Source organism: Neoarius graeffei, chromosome 11 (assembly GCF_027579695.1).
Source record: "Neoarius graeffei isolate fNeoGra1 chromosome 11, fNeoGra1.pri, whole genome shotgun sequence".
Taxonomy (NCBI): Eukaryota; Metazoa; Chordata; class Actinopteri; order Siluriformes; family Ariidae; genus Neoarius; species Neoarius graeffei.
This window is the reverse complement of record NC_083579.1, coordinates 57,525,667-57,540,814: the sequence shown is the minus strand read 5'-3', so window position 1 is coordinate 57,540,814 and position 15,148 is coordinate 57,525,667. Positions and strand designations below refer to the sequence as shown.

General features: G+C 40.8%; 1 protein-coding gene across 1 annotated transcript in view; it reads right to left on the bottom strand.

The window, feature by feature from the left end:
• Positions 1–15,148, bottom strand: part of galnt16 (UDP-N-acetyl-alpha-D-galactosamine:polypeptide N-acetylgalactosaminyltransferase 16) — a 97,779-nt gene that overhangs the window by 16,414 nt on the left and 66,217 nt on the right. The window contains exons 10-14 of the mRNA XM_060933085.1: positions 10,157–10,283; positions 9,970–10,062; positions 8,045–8,128; positions 7,797–7,920; positions 4,490–4,606 (exon numbers count right to left, since the gene is read on the bottom strand). Coding sequence (XP_060789068.1) covers positions 4,490–4,606; positions 7,797–7,920; positions 8,045–8,128; positions 9,970–10,062; positions 10,157–10,283 — 545 coding nt within the window. The remainder of the gene's footprint in view (positions 1–4,489; positions 4,607–7,796; positions 7,921–8,044; positions 8,129–9,969; positions 10,063–10,156; positions 10,284–15,148) is intronic.

Genomic DNA, 15,148 nt, shown 5'->3' with positions numbered 1-15,148 from the left:
CGTGAGGCTACACTGTAAGATTGTTATTGGTGATGTGTGTTTAAATAACTTTCATGAAACTTTTGTATGAGATATTTCTGAATGAGCGGTCTTTCCTTCAGGGGGTAACCGAGGGGGTTCAGTCACTGTTTAGGTCACCATATTTGGGGCAGGATTTCTGGCTTCACTGAACAACACGCAGAAAACTAAAGGAAGGCTATGGTAACTCAAATAACCACTCTTTACAACCATGGTAAGCAGAAAAGCATCTCAGAGTGCACAACAGGTCTAATCTTAAAGGAGAACTGAAGGCAAATTTTTTTTATGATCAAAATTCTATTTATCTCATTTTATTAAATATAGGACTGTATTTCTGATCACTATTTTGTCACTGCTATAGCAAGTTACGAGTGTTTGAAATATGCTCTGTAATATATCAGTCCATATGTCAAAACAACAGCTGTAAACAAGATTCGCTGAGACCCGTGCGAGACATCGTAGGACGGAAGTAAAACGTACAGCGGAAATCAAAGTGACCGACATCTGCCAGCGTTGTCAAAAGACACGCGCACCCTCTTTCGAATGCTGATGTAATCAAGCCGGAAGTTTTGTTTGTTTTGATAGCAATCAGGAAAGTTTGAAAAAAGTAGGCAGTAATCGTCATTTAAACTCGTTTCTGTGCAATATTTCGTTTGGAAAACAGCTTTCAAAATGGCGGCACTGACACCTGGCTGACACTTCACGTTTCGAAGTCTTGCACAAGTCTCGTGAAGATCGCACGGATAAGTGACGCCTGCCGTGGACCAAACGAACTAAATTCAACATGGCTAAAAACCGAATAGGCCGATAAGTATAATATTTAATTGCCATTAATTGTCAATATGAGTCACGATATAAGGCTACTAAAACCGAAAATGTAACTGAATAACACGTTAATTAAGAAATAAAGCAAGTTAAAAAATGACTTCAGTTCCCCTTTAACTGAAACTGGATGGTTGAAAATAAAACATCACCGTTTCCTAACGTTCAACTGTATTATATTGAGACACCGCTATATTGTATCATAACCATACACAACATATACATCCTGCACCCTGTCTCATAACTGCACCAAATTATAACTCCTAACGAAGCCCTAGAGCCTGTTTTCATCCACACACACCCTAATCAGTGATGGGCTCTGAGCACAAGATACAACCACATTCACTGACATTAAAAAAGATATGAACATGCACACACACTCACACATGGTCTATCTTTAGCTCCAAATGTAACGACATAAATCAAGCTTAGATCAGTTCCAGGTCCAGCTGGGTTGGAAAGAGAACGTAACCTCTTATGATTGATGGTCAAAAGCTGCAAGAGAATTGCTGAAATAATTTGTTGCTGATATGCAACGAGATGCGAAGTTCCACAATAACATGATGTCGATATTTAGATATTGAATTCCTCATGATTTCAGCTGAATACAAAGAATGGTTCAGTTACAAAACTGCACGATTCATTATGCTTGAAAAATTTACACCAAACACTAATGAACTGGGAGGGAAAATGTCCCCAGATGGGAAATGTAATGACAATACAAACTATTCTTTCTTTCAAGGATGCCTAGTTGCTTAGCAACACAGATCACCTTTGTGTGTTGACTCAAGTTGAACTTTTTTGCTAAAACTTCTATTGCTGAAGTGTTTATGCCAAAACTCATTCAGTGATAAACAACGTAAACTACACTAATATACAGTGGTGCTTTGAACCCTTTAGAATTTTCTATATTTCTGCATAAATATGACCTAAAACATCATCAGGAAATGAGACAAATCACACAAGTCCTAAAAGTAAATAAAGAGAACCCAGTTAAACAAATGAGACAAAAATATTATACTTGGTCATTTATTTATTAAGGAAAATGATCCAATATTACATATCTGTGAGTAGCAAAAGTATGTGAACCTCTAGGATTAGCAGTTAATTTGAAGGTGAAATTCGAGTCAGGTGTTTTCAGTCAATGGGATGACAATCAGGTGTGAGTGGGCACCCTGTTTTATTTAAAGAACAGGGATCTATCAAAGTCTGATCTTCACAACACATGTTTGTGGAAGTGTATCATGGCACGAACAAAGGAGATTTCTGAGGACCTCAGAAAAAGCGTTGTTGATGCTCATCAGGCTGGGAAAGGTTACAAAAGCATCTCTAAAGAGTTTGGACTCCACCAATCCACAGTCACACAGATTGTGTACAAATGGAGGAAATTCAAGACCATTGTTACCCTCCCCAGGAGTGGTCCACCAACAAAGATCACTCCAAGAGTGATGGCGTGTAATGGTCGGCGAGGTCACAAAGGACCCCAGGGTAACTTCTAAGGCCCTGTCCACAAGGCAACGGATTCAGGTGAATCCGATAAAACTGTTTATCGTTTCGGCCTGGCGTCCACACGGCACAGGCGTTTTGGGTGCCCCAAAATGAAATCTTTTGAGAACGGGTTCCAGAGTGGAAAGATCTGGCAACGGCGCCATTGCGAAGTCGTCTGGATGAGTAGAACGGATTTGTTTATGATGACGTCACAACCACATGTGCTTCACGCCGGGTAGAAGTGTAACGAACTCGATGCGAGTTGTCAACAAATCCTATAACTTGGTTCATGAAACGCGCTTACAAAATATTTTCACTGTGAATATTTATTGTGTAATGGTGCAAAGTGAGAGAGAATAGCCCTTAGGGCAGAGTCAATCTCGCTAGCAAAAATAGGGAAAAAAATGAGCGATCTCACCTCTTCAGATGTTGGTTTAAGTCCTACAATACATTCCTCAAAAAGGGCATAGAAGAACAAATTAATCCATCAACATGTAGCATTCAGTTTATTCCAGACCATTAAAGACGCCGCCTTCCGCGTAGAATCATACGTCATCCTCGCCGCCATATTGGATGGGTCAAAGCGGAGAATAAAGATGCCCCATTCATGTGCTGCGTTTAACTGTACCAACAGGTTTGCCGTCCAAACGAGATCACATGGGATTACCTTTCACAGGTGAGACTGGAAAAATACTTTTCATTGTATTTGGTCATTATAATGTAATTTTACGAACAGATTTTTCTGACTTTGTGGCTAATATGAGGTCTCGCGCATAATAGTTTATGCGCATGCGTCCTTACTTCTTCTATTGTTCTGGTGTCTCCGAAGGGACCGTCTTACAGCACCCCTAGAGGTGTGGCATGTGTATTGCATCGTTTTCAGCAAGCGTTGTGTTGCCATATGTACCTGATATTTTACTGATCCGTTGCCCATGTGGACGCGATATTTTTTTAATAACATCTCATTGCCGTTGTCGTGTGGATGTAGCCTAAGCAACGGAAGGCCTTTCTCACATTGGCTAATGTTAATGTTCATGAGTCCACCATCAGGAGAACACTGAACAACAATGGTGTGCATGGCAGGGTTGCAAGGAGAAAGCCACTGCTCTCCAAAAAGAACATTGCTGCTCATCTGCAGTTTGCGAAAGATCACCAAAATAGAACTTTTTGGTTTAAATGAGAAGCGTTATGTTTGGAGAAAGGAAAACATTGCATTCCAGCATAAGAACCTTATCCCATCTGTGAAACATGGTGGTGGTAGTATCATGGTTTGGGCCTGTTTTGTTACATCTGGGCCAGGACGGTTTGCCATCATTGATGGAACAATGAATTCTGAATTACACCAGTGAATTCTAAAGGAAAACATCAGGACATCTGTCCAGGAACTGAATCTGAAGAGAAGGTGGGTCATGCAGCAAGACAACGACCCTAAGCACACAAGTCATTCTACCAAAGAATGGTTAAAGAAGAATAAAGTTAATGTTTTGGAATGGCCAAGTCAAAGTCCTGACCTTAATCCACTTGAAATGTTGTGGAAGGACCTGAAGCGAGCAGTTCATGTGAGGAAACCCACCAACATCCCAGAGTTGAAGCTGTTCTGTACAGAGGAATGGGCTAAAATTCCTCCAAGCCAATGTGCAGGACTGATCAACAGTTACTGGAAACGTTTAGTTGCAGTTATTGCTGCACAAGGGGGTCACACCAGATGCTGAAAGCAAAGGGTCACATACTTTTGCCACTCACAGATATATAATTGAATAATTTTCCCCAATAAATAAATTAAGTATAATATTTTTGTCTCATTTGTTTAACTGGCTTCTCTTTATCTACTTTTAGGACTTGTGTGAAAATCTGATGATGTTTTAGGTCATATTTATGCAGAAATATAGAAAATTCTAAAGGGTTCACAAACTTTCAAAACACCACTGTATCTGTGATCCATTCTTATAGAAGAGTTTAATAGCTGGCCACATAAGGAGAAACAGTCAAACTGACACTTTTAAAACATTCTCCACCCAAGAGTGCTCTCCAAATACTAATAACTAAAATGTATTTTGCATTTTCATTCACAGCTGCTTAATTAGTGGTATAGTACGTTTATGCATTTTAGACTGCACTAGTTTACTTTTGCCATCAGTACGGCTGATGCTCATATGCTCACCTGTCTGGACTCTTTAGGGCTGCAGGGCTCCAGTTTGACCTTTGACCCTGAGGAGAACGCAGTGACAGTAAAACACAGGTCGTGTTGGCGGATCTGGGGCTCAACCAGCATCCATTTCTGAACAAAAACAAGACAATGAGACAGAGAAGAGGTTAAAACACTCTGTCTTTTCACATACCTTATATAACCAAAAGTTTGTAGACACCTGACAATCATACCCATATATGGTTCATCAAACTCTTGCCATCAAATTGGAAGCAGATAATTGGCTAGAAAGTCTTTGTATGCTGTAGCATTACAAATTCCCTTCACTGGAACTACACGGCCCAGACCTTTTTCAGCACGACAATGAGTGCATTTACATGCACATAGAGAAAATCGAATTTCTGCCGTTGCTCGACTGAAATCGAAGTTCTAAATGCCATGGATACACCTTAGCTAGGCTGAAATTGAACCGAACTTGATTTCTCGTAATCGAGCTACACGACCTAGATTATGCGATTTTTGCCGAGCTACTTAGTGCATGTATACCCTATTGAACTACGTATTCGAGCTACTTACTTCAGCACTGCCCCTTCCGGAAGTGACGAGTGACGAGACCACAAGCGGGAAACACGACAGCCTCGGTCGGCATGACAACAGTAGTAGCGAGCAGCAGAAGAGGTCAGGAGGAACAAACGAAGAAGAGAAAATGGCGAGCAGAAACGTGCACTTCTGGAGCAATGAGGAGACAGAGTTCATGCTCATTCAGCTTAAGGAGTTGAATATATTAAAATTCATGGACGGGAGAAAAACGCGCAATGGAGAACACGGAACTGATAACTTTGTTTACACTCTTGAATAGCTCTTCTTCATGACGACAACCGGAAGTGTACCAACACGATGGGGCGTGTAGCGCCACCTGTGGCTCGGGTGCACAATGTACCTCACACAATAGCTCAATTTCCTTGTGTGCATGTAGGATTGGATTTCTCTGGCACCCCTGCTGGGACCCTTTGCTCGATTACCGACAGCAGCTCGATTTGGATGTGCATGTAAACGTACTGAATGTGCCTGTGCACAAAGTGAGGTCCATGATGATAAGGTTTGCCAAAGTTGGAGTGACCTGACCTCACTAATGATCTTCTGGCTGAATGGGGACAGTTCCCATAGCCACGCTCCAAAATCTAGTGGAAAGCCTTCCCAGAATAAAGGAGGTTATCAAAACAGCAAAGGAGGGACTAAATCTATAATGGGATGTTCAAAACGCGCATATGGGTGTGATGGTCAGGTGGCCACAAACTTTTGGCCATATAGTCAAGAATCCTTTATAATGAAAATTTTCAACTGGGAAGAATTAGAAACATTTTTATGAGATAATCAGGCCAGAAAGAAGTGATGAATATAGTTGGCTTAAAGATGAGACGGGCCTTTTTGAGGCTGAAGGAAAGTCTGTTTTCTTTTCTTTTTTCCCCCAAATTATGAATATGCACAAATATACATGTCATTCTTATATCTTTCTTGTCTCAAAAAGGTGTTTACAGAACAAAAATACATATTAATTGAAATTTCATGTACATGCTGGAAAAAAAAAAATTAAAACATGCTCATACCTTGGATTGCTATTTTGTTGTAGGATTCAGTTTCATTTTATTTTTTGTAGAAGTGTAAAAATACATATTGCAAATTGTAACACATAGCCATCCCCCCCCCCAAAAAAAAAAAAAAGTGTGCGTGCGCGTGTGTTAGGGTGCATCAGTTGCCCTCACTTTCATAAAATCTGATGCATTTTTGTTTGGGTGTTCCTTTTCACCAATAAAGACATCCTGTAAAATTTTTTGACCATATTCAAAAGTCTAATGGTGGCACCATGAGGTTCATTTTTTGCCAAAAAACGCTTATTTTATGTTTTCGCGTAAGGTTTGAATCACAATGTTGGACTCCATTTATTGATTTCTTGTGACCCAGAGATCATGTTAAGAACCTTTGCAAGGGATTGAGAAGCATTAATGTGATTCATAATACATGTGTATTGTTTAAAAGTAGTTGAACAATGATTCAATGAACAGCTAAAACTCAAACTGCGCTTGATAATATATTTAGAATATGTACTAAAAATGTGTATCTAAGATATTTGGTATACTCTATAAGGTGCCATAATGTTTCATGAAAAGTGATCGAAATTTTGTCATAAAATAGCAGCTTTTTCCATAACTTTGAGCTCCTGGTGCCACCATTAAACTTTTGAATTGTGTCAAAATATTTCACCCAGTGTGTTTTCTTACCAAAAGGAACATAAAAACAAAAATGCATCATGATCGGAGGAACTTTTCATTTTTAGGGGGCAACTGATGCACCCTAGTGTGTGTGTGTGTGTGTGTGTGTGTGCAAACTTTGCACTCAACTGTACACAAATGTGACAAAAAGATAACGCATACATACAGACTGTCTTACTATTCTACATAAAATGATATTTATTTTATCCACATTCACTGGATATGAGCAATCACACGCTCTGATTGGCTACTCTACTACTAGGCTCTCAGCTCATATACCGTGAGTAGAGGAAAACAAAATGGCGGAGCACGTTGCTGAAACAACAGAGGACGAAATTAAATCTCTACTCAAAAACAAAAACCCAAAAATTATCAAGTATTTAAAAGAAACAGAAATGGCTAAAATAATATTTTGTTTGTCCCCCCCCCCAATATCGCCTGTTCCACACTCCAGCTCAGTTGGTGGCGGTAATGCACCTTTAAGTTGGTTTGCCAACAGGCAAAAAAACCCTAAAGAAGAAGAAAACCCCAAAAATTAAAAAAAAAAAAAATGATGGTAAGAACGTATCTTTTTTTATTTTTCAAGAATTATTATTGCATTTTTCACAAATTCCTACCGTCATTTCGCCAATTTGTTTACATTCTAAGCAGAAATGATTTTGTCGGACGTTTTGTATAAAGTTTTTATTTATTGAATTTGCAAAAAAAAAAACCCCACTATTTCTCAAAATCCAGTGAATGTGGATAGAATAAAACAGTTGCTCCACTCAATCTCATTGTACATGGCTTATAGCCAACTCGGCACTATGCACCTCATCGGCTATCAGCTCATGTAAGACTTGATTTCGTGGAATAACTTAAATATAAATGTTCTATAAACACAGATAATTCATGCTATGTCTCCACCTAAATCTGTTTTTTTTAACCCCTTCAGACATAGTGTACAACTGTACACATGAAGTTCCATAGCATTTTTCCTTGTGTCCGAAGGGGTTGAATTAAAAGTTGCAGGTTTTGTATAAAAAAAAGGTTTCCTTTGCACGCACGCACACCTGTGAGGCAGGTATACTCGAGCCACTCTTGCACTCAGCCAGACCCAGACTGTCTCTGTTGTAGCTTTCGAGGCAGAGTCCACCCTGTTTCAGCAGACTATATGTACCCTTCTGCTCTGGAATCCTGACAAACACATGACAAAATCTTAAGAAAACTGTACATTTAAATCACACTTCTCTACTAAGCTAAATACAATTGTAAGATCGACCTTTAGTGGCCTACAAATGGACAGGTATTTGAAACTGACCTGAGCTCAGGATACACATTCTCCAGATACCAGCGGAAAGATTTACAGTTCAGCTTCCTTCTTAGATCCAGTCGGTCAGCAATACTGTGAAGAAATGTGGAAAATAAGGGACAAATCAGATTATTTCGTTTCAAAATAGAACAATGCATAGACATTAAAGGGCTGATGACACGTTTTTGACATCTTTGGCGATGTTTTATAACATAAAAAGTAATTCCAGATGATCCATATATTAATTAATGAAGGCGCCTATTTTACAAGTTATGATAAAAAAACGCGGCTATTTGGGCAAATTTGACAGGGCTGCAGCACCCAGGAGTCGAATGAGGAGGAGGGGCTATATGACGTCAGCGAAAGAACCTTCCTCCTAACTTACCAGTTTGTTGTTGATGCGACAGGTGTTCAGTTTATCATTATTAGTATTATTATTATACATTTTATATATATATATATATATATATATATATATATATATATATATATATATATATTAGTTATTATGCCTTCGCGTTGTGTTGCCGGCTTTTGCTCCAAAACCCACAAGGATGGGGTAAGGTTTATTCAAGTTTCCCAGAGATCCCGAGCTGCATGCGAAGTGGGTGAAGCAAGTCAGGCGCACTCGTGACAAGTGGGAGCCCTCACCAACATCCGTCCTGTGCTCTGAACACTTCGATTTGGATTGTTTTGACACCCTTCCCAGCTTTAAAGAATCTCTTGGGTGTTCAGTTCAGCACAAACGTGTGTTGCTACCATCAGCAGTGCCTACAGTATTCCGGAGGGGGTCTACTAGTAGCTATGCCGGATCCAGCAGTCGCCTGGGACAAGGCGACTCCTCCAAAGACAGTCCTCCTGTCAGAACATGTGTTGAGAAACGACATAAGATAAAGGTACGTAGAGCTATAGAGTGCTCCGACATGATGCTAAAAATAGTAACCATGCGGTCTGCGTGGCCATCTTGGAAGTGACTCGCTCCAGAGCGCTCATAGAGTACACATCATAGAGTACACATTCATGATAATCATTAATGTAATCATAAAGTCGGCATGATATCAGTCATGTATTTGCTTGTGAAAGCTTGCGGCTTTCATGTAACTGCCGCCTAGCAACGAGAGGCAAAGGGTAAAGAGGGTAGGCTATCATAGATTCTATTCGGAAGAGATCAATACATGATTGCTTAAAAATTAGGTATTTTAACAATTTGCATCTGTTTTGTGATTATCGTGACACTTGTGTGTTCTATAGAACTGTATGTCTTATCAGCACATCGAGGATCTTCCAATGGAGGCTTTAGCAAGTACTCGTAGCAGCACTACACTTTACCCTTTGCCATGCGTTGTTAGGGAACGGTAGCAAGTACCCCGATGACCGACTTCAAGAATATGTAGAAAAAATTTAGAAATTATACTTTCCAAAAGTCATTTGAGCTTAGTGTATTGCATTTCCATTTATATTGTAGGTTCTTGCTGATGTTTTTGCGGAGTATGACGCAGCTGCTGAATCAGAAGCTGCAGAGTTTGTATGTTCTAGTTGTGAACATTCACATTATTATCAATCTCATTTATTTAAAATCAGATAAAATCATACCATCATGATCACTGCTTAAAGTACCAGTATTTGGTTGTTCTTTTGTTCAGAGGAAGAGATAGCACTAGAGAGTTCACCGGCGTTTTCATGCGCCATTTCCATTGAGTAGAACAGCCAGTGAACCGCAGCGTGTTCTTCCGCTGACGTCACAGCATGGCCGCGAGCCACGGACCCAGTTTTCTTGCGCTGTGCAATTAATAGTTGGATATTCGCGTAACAACAGCTTCTTTTCACGTAATTATAACAGAAATCTAACGTTTGCCATGTTGTATAGTTTATTTAAGAAATTGCATAGAGTCATGTTCGTGTCATCAGCCCTTTAAAGAGCCATAACGCCTGACCTCCCAAAGGCCCTTCCCTGAGCAGAAGGTCTTGCAGCATAATAATACTGCTTATAGTCATCCATCCACACTTCTGCAGCTCGCCGTGTATTCCTAACACACACAAACACACGTAAGCATTTAACACTGAAAATCAGGTTCACTGTACAGAGTATCATTGTAAATAGAATTAAGAGACTGTACTCACTTGATATAGGTGAGAGCATTGCCTTCTGGGAAGTCATAAGGGTGGCGTTTCCTGAAAACGTGGCCCACGCGACTGCAGGGTAAAATTTCCAGACTGCCTCCACACATCCACACCCGGAATGACAGCTCTGTGTAAGAGCCAAAGAGAGAGGAAAAGTGAGGAAATGAAACAAGGAATCAGGGATGTAGAAGTAAAAAAAAAAAAAAGTGAGTAAATCCAAAATGTTGTGTGGCGTGACTATGAAAAGATGAACAAATAAATACATAAATCAAAGTATGTAGAGTATTTTCATTGCGTTAACAACATCTACAGTATAAGTATATTAATACACCATAAGTAAATGTTTATACATGGCAGTGATTCAGTAAGACAAAGCTCCCAGCAGTCCCTCTTTCTTGAGAAGGCGATTCAGTGATATGAGGTACAGCAACTTTTGGCAATGCACAGCGGATGGGGTGGGGCAACACGATACATTTCAACAGAGTATAATTCGAAGCAAAAGTCAAGCATGGAAATGTGGCAACTGTTCGAGTAAAAATAAAACCGGGATTTGAGAGAGCAGTGATGGCAGAAATAAAAATCTACTGATGAAAAAGCAGCATAAAATGAAGAACATGCAGTACAGATTCACAGATATTAGGATAGTTGAACATTATCACGTTTTGCACAAGAGACTAATCTACAACCTACAGTAATTCCTCTTTCTTCGTAGCAATGCTTTCTGCAATAAAAACTGATTTAGATTTGATTTCTTTACCTCTCTAATGTTCCTGATCACTTGTGCTTTGATCAACTTACCAATACCAAAACTTCAAAACTGTAAAATATAATTTCATCTCATTATCTCTAGCCGCTTTATCCTTCTACAGGGTCGCAGGCAAGCTGGAGCCTATCCCAGCTGACTACGGGCGAAAGGCAGGGTACACCCTGGACAAGTCACCAGGTCATCACAGGGCTGACACAGACAACCATTCACACTCACATTCACACCTACGCTCAATTTAGAGTCACCAGTTAACCTAACCTGCATGTCTTTGGACTGTGGAGTAAACCGGAGCACCCGGAGGAAACCCACGCAGACACGGGGAGAACATGCAAACTCCACACAGAAAGGCCCTCACCGGCCGCGGGGCTCGAACCCGAACCTTCTTGCTGTGAGGCGACAGCGCTAACCACTACACCACCGTGCCGCCCTAAAATATAATTTGCAATACATAATAATAATAATAATAATGGGCGGCACGGTGGTGTAGTGGTTAGCACTGTCGCCTCACAGCAAGAAGGTCCTGGATTCGAGCCCCGTGGCCGGCGAGGGCCTTTCTGTGCGGAGTTTGCATGTTCTCCCCGTGTCCGCGTGGGTTTCCTCCGGGTGCTCCGGTTTCCCCCACAGTCCAAAGACATGCAGGTTAGGTTAACTGGTGACTCTAAATTGACCGTAGGTGTGAATGTGAGTGTGAATGGTTGTCTGTGTCTATGTGTCAGCCCTGTGATGACCTGGCGACTTGTCCAGGGTGTACCCCGCCTTTCGCCCGTAGTCAGCTGGGATAGGCTCCAGCTTGCCTGCGACCCTGTAGAACAGGATAAAGCGGCTAGAGATAATGAGATGAGATGAGATAATAATAATAATAATAATAAGCTACTTGGTTATTGACAATAAGCAGTTGCTAGTGTAAATGTACTATTCTTGAGGTGTGTCCAAAAATTGTGTTCGATATAAGTACTAATTTACTAATGACCTGAATTACGTACCCTCATCCATACAGTTATTGGACAAAAAAAAAGTACTGACCATGCTGCTTAGTTAGAATAGCCAAATATCTGATTAAGTACAAAATATAATTAACAGCTATTCCACGAAATCAAGTCGTACGTGAGCTGATAGCTGATGAAGCACATAGCGGCGAGTTGGCTATACGCCGTGTACGACGAGATTGAGTGGAATAACTGTTTTATTCTATCAACATTCACTGGATTTTGAGAAACAGGGCATTTTTATTTTCATTTTTTTGCAAATTCGATAAATAAAAACTTTACACAAAAACATCCAACAAAATCATTTCTGCTTAGAATGTAAAAAAAAAAAACCCTGCAAAATGACAGTAGCAATTTGTGAAAAATCCTGTAATAATAATAATAATCTCATCTCATTATCTCTAGCCGCTTTATCCTGTCCTACAGGGTCGCAGGCAAGCTGGAGCCTATCCCAGCTGACTACGGGCGAAAGGCGGGGTACACCCTGGACAAGTCGCCAGGTCATCACAGGGCTGACACATAGACACAGACAACCATTCACACTCACATTCACACCTACGCTCAATTTAGAGTCACCAGTTAACCTAACCTGCATGTCTTTGGACTGTGGGGGAAACCGGAGCACCCGGAGGAAACCCACGCAGACAACATGCAAACTCCGCACAGAAAGGCCCTCGCTGGCCACGGGGCTCGAACCCAGGACCTTCCTGCTGTGAGGCGACAGCGCTAACCACTACACCACCATGCCGCCCCTAATAATAATAATAATTCTTGAAAAAAAAAAAAAAGATAAGTTCTTACCATCAAATACTTTTATTCAATATTGTTTTTGAGTAGAGTTTTTATTTCGTCCTCGGTTGGTTCAGCAACACGCGCTGCCATTTTGTTTTTCTCTACTCGCGGTATATGAGCTGATATCCTAGTAGCAGAGTAGCCAATCAGAGTGCACGATTGCTCATATCCAGTGAAAGTGGATAGAATAATGTACAGTATATCTAAAAGAGCAGTCCAATACTAACTTAAAATACATATGGTTTACAGTATGAATTTACATCCAGATACTATAATAGTTTATTAATTATTAATAGTTAATATAATTATTAGTGGCATGTCGTTACAAGAAATGTAATGAGGAGTTTAAATGTGGATCTACTGATGGGTCCTGGGAGTTGAAGAGGGAAAGATCGAAATAAATTTATTTGTCTTCTGATCATAAATTAGCACAGGGGTTAGAAAAGAATGTATCTGTGGGGAAACATTGCATCACTTTTTCATTAATTCAGCCAGCAAAGCTCTCGAGAGACACGTGCCCAAACACGCGCACACACACACACACACACACACGATTATTGTCTTTATCCCATTCTGGCATGGTTCAGCTTCAAAAGACTGAAAAGAACAGTTTGCATATTTTACAAACTGGGGGGCGGGGTGAGGGTGGTAATAATTCAACCAGCAAAGGTCTCCAAACACACATGCCCAAACACACACACACATGATTATTGTCTTTATCCCATTCTGGCACAGTTCAGCTTCAAAAGACTGAAAGGAACAGTGTGCATATTTTGCGACTTCTGAAGCTTCAATAAATTTAACATTGGCTTGATGGTAGGATGATTAACTGCAAACTGAAATATCTTCTGAGATATATCATCAAGCCACATGGAACATACACACCTCTGAACAGAGGTACCTCTGTTCAAAGACAAATGAAGAGATACAAGTATTTGGACAGTGACAATTTTTGTAGTTTAGCCCCTGTACATCACCACACTGGATTTGAAACGAAGCACTCAAGATGCGACTGAAGTGTCGACTTTCAGCTTTAATTCAAGGGATTTAACAAAAAATATTTCATTACCTGTTCAGGAATTACAGCCATTTCATACACAGACCCAACTGTAATTGAGCAATTGACTGACGTAGAGTTTTATGGCGGCACGGTGGTGTAGTGGTTAGTGCTGTCGCCTCACAGCAAGAAGGTCCGGGTTCGAGCCCCGTGGCCGGCGAGGGCCTTTCTGTGCGGAGTTTGCATGTTCTCCCCGTGTCCGCGTGGGTTTCCTCCGGGTGCTCCGGTTTCCCCCACAGTCCAAAGACATGCAGGTTAGGTTAACTGGTGACTCTAAATTGACCGTAGGTGTGAATGTGAGTGTGAATGGTTGTCTGTGTCTATGTGTCAGTCCTGTGATGACCTGGCGACTTGTCCAGGGTGTACCCCGCTTTTCGCCCGTAGTCAGCTGGGATAGGCTCCAGCTTGCCTGCGACCCTGTAGAACAGGATAAAGTGGCTACAGATGATGAGATGAGTTTTATGGCCAGTTATGGCTTTTTCCCTCATTCTTTCATGACATGAAGAAAAAAGGTCTGGAGTTGATTTCAAGTGTTGAGTTTGCATTTGGTAGCTGTTCATGGGAACTCTCAATATGTGGTCCATGGAGGTATCGACGCAAGTGATGAAAGTCATCGTTAGGTTGAAAAAAAAACCAAACAAACAAACAAACAAACTGACCCATCAGAGAGTTAACAGAAACTTCAGGAGTGGCCAAATCAACAATTTGGTACATTCTTAAATAGAATGACTCACCAGCGAGCTCAGCAACACCAAAAGGCCTGGAAGACTACAGAAGACTAATAAAGTGGATGACTGCAGAATTCTGTCCTTGCTGAAGAAAAACCCTTTACAATATCTAGCCAAGTCAAGAACACTCTCGAAGAGGTAGGCATATCATTCTCCAAGTCTACTATCAAGAGACACTTCCGTGAATGTACATACAGAAATTTTACCTCAATATGCAAACCACTGGTAACACTCAGAAAGGCCAGGTGAGACTTTGCTAGAAAACATCTATAAAGCATTCCCAGTTCTTGAACAACATTCTTTGTCCAGATGAAACCAACATTCACTTGTACCAGAATGATGGGAAGAGAAGGGTGTGGAGCAGGAAAGGGCGGGCTCGTGATTCAAAGCATACCTCATTATCTTTCAAACATGGTGGAGACAGTGTTTTGGCACGGCATATATGGCTGCCATTGGAACTGGGTCACTGGTGTTCATTCATGATGCGAGTGCTGATAGAAACAGCAGGACAAATTCTGAAGTATACGGAGCTATAATTTCTGCTGAGATTCAGTCAAATGCTGCAAAACTGATAAGACAGTGCTTTACAGTACAGATGGATAAAAGCAAGCCAAGAGCTTCTGAAGGCAAAGTAAATCGCATTTTCTTAACTGGCCGAGTCAG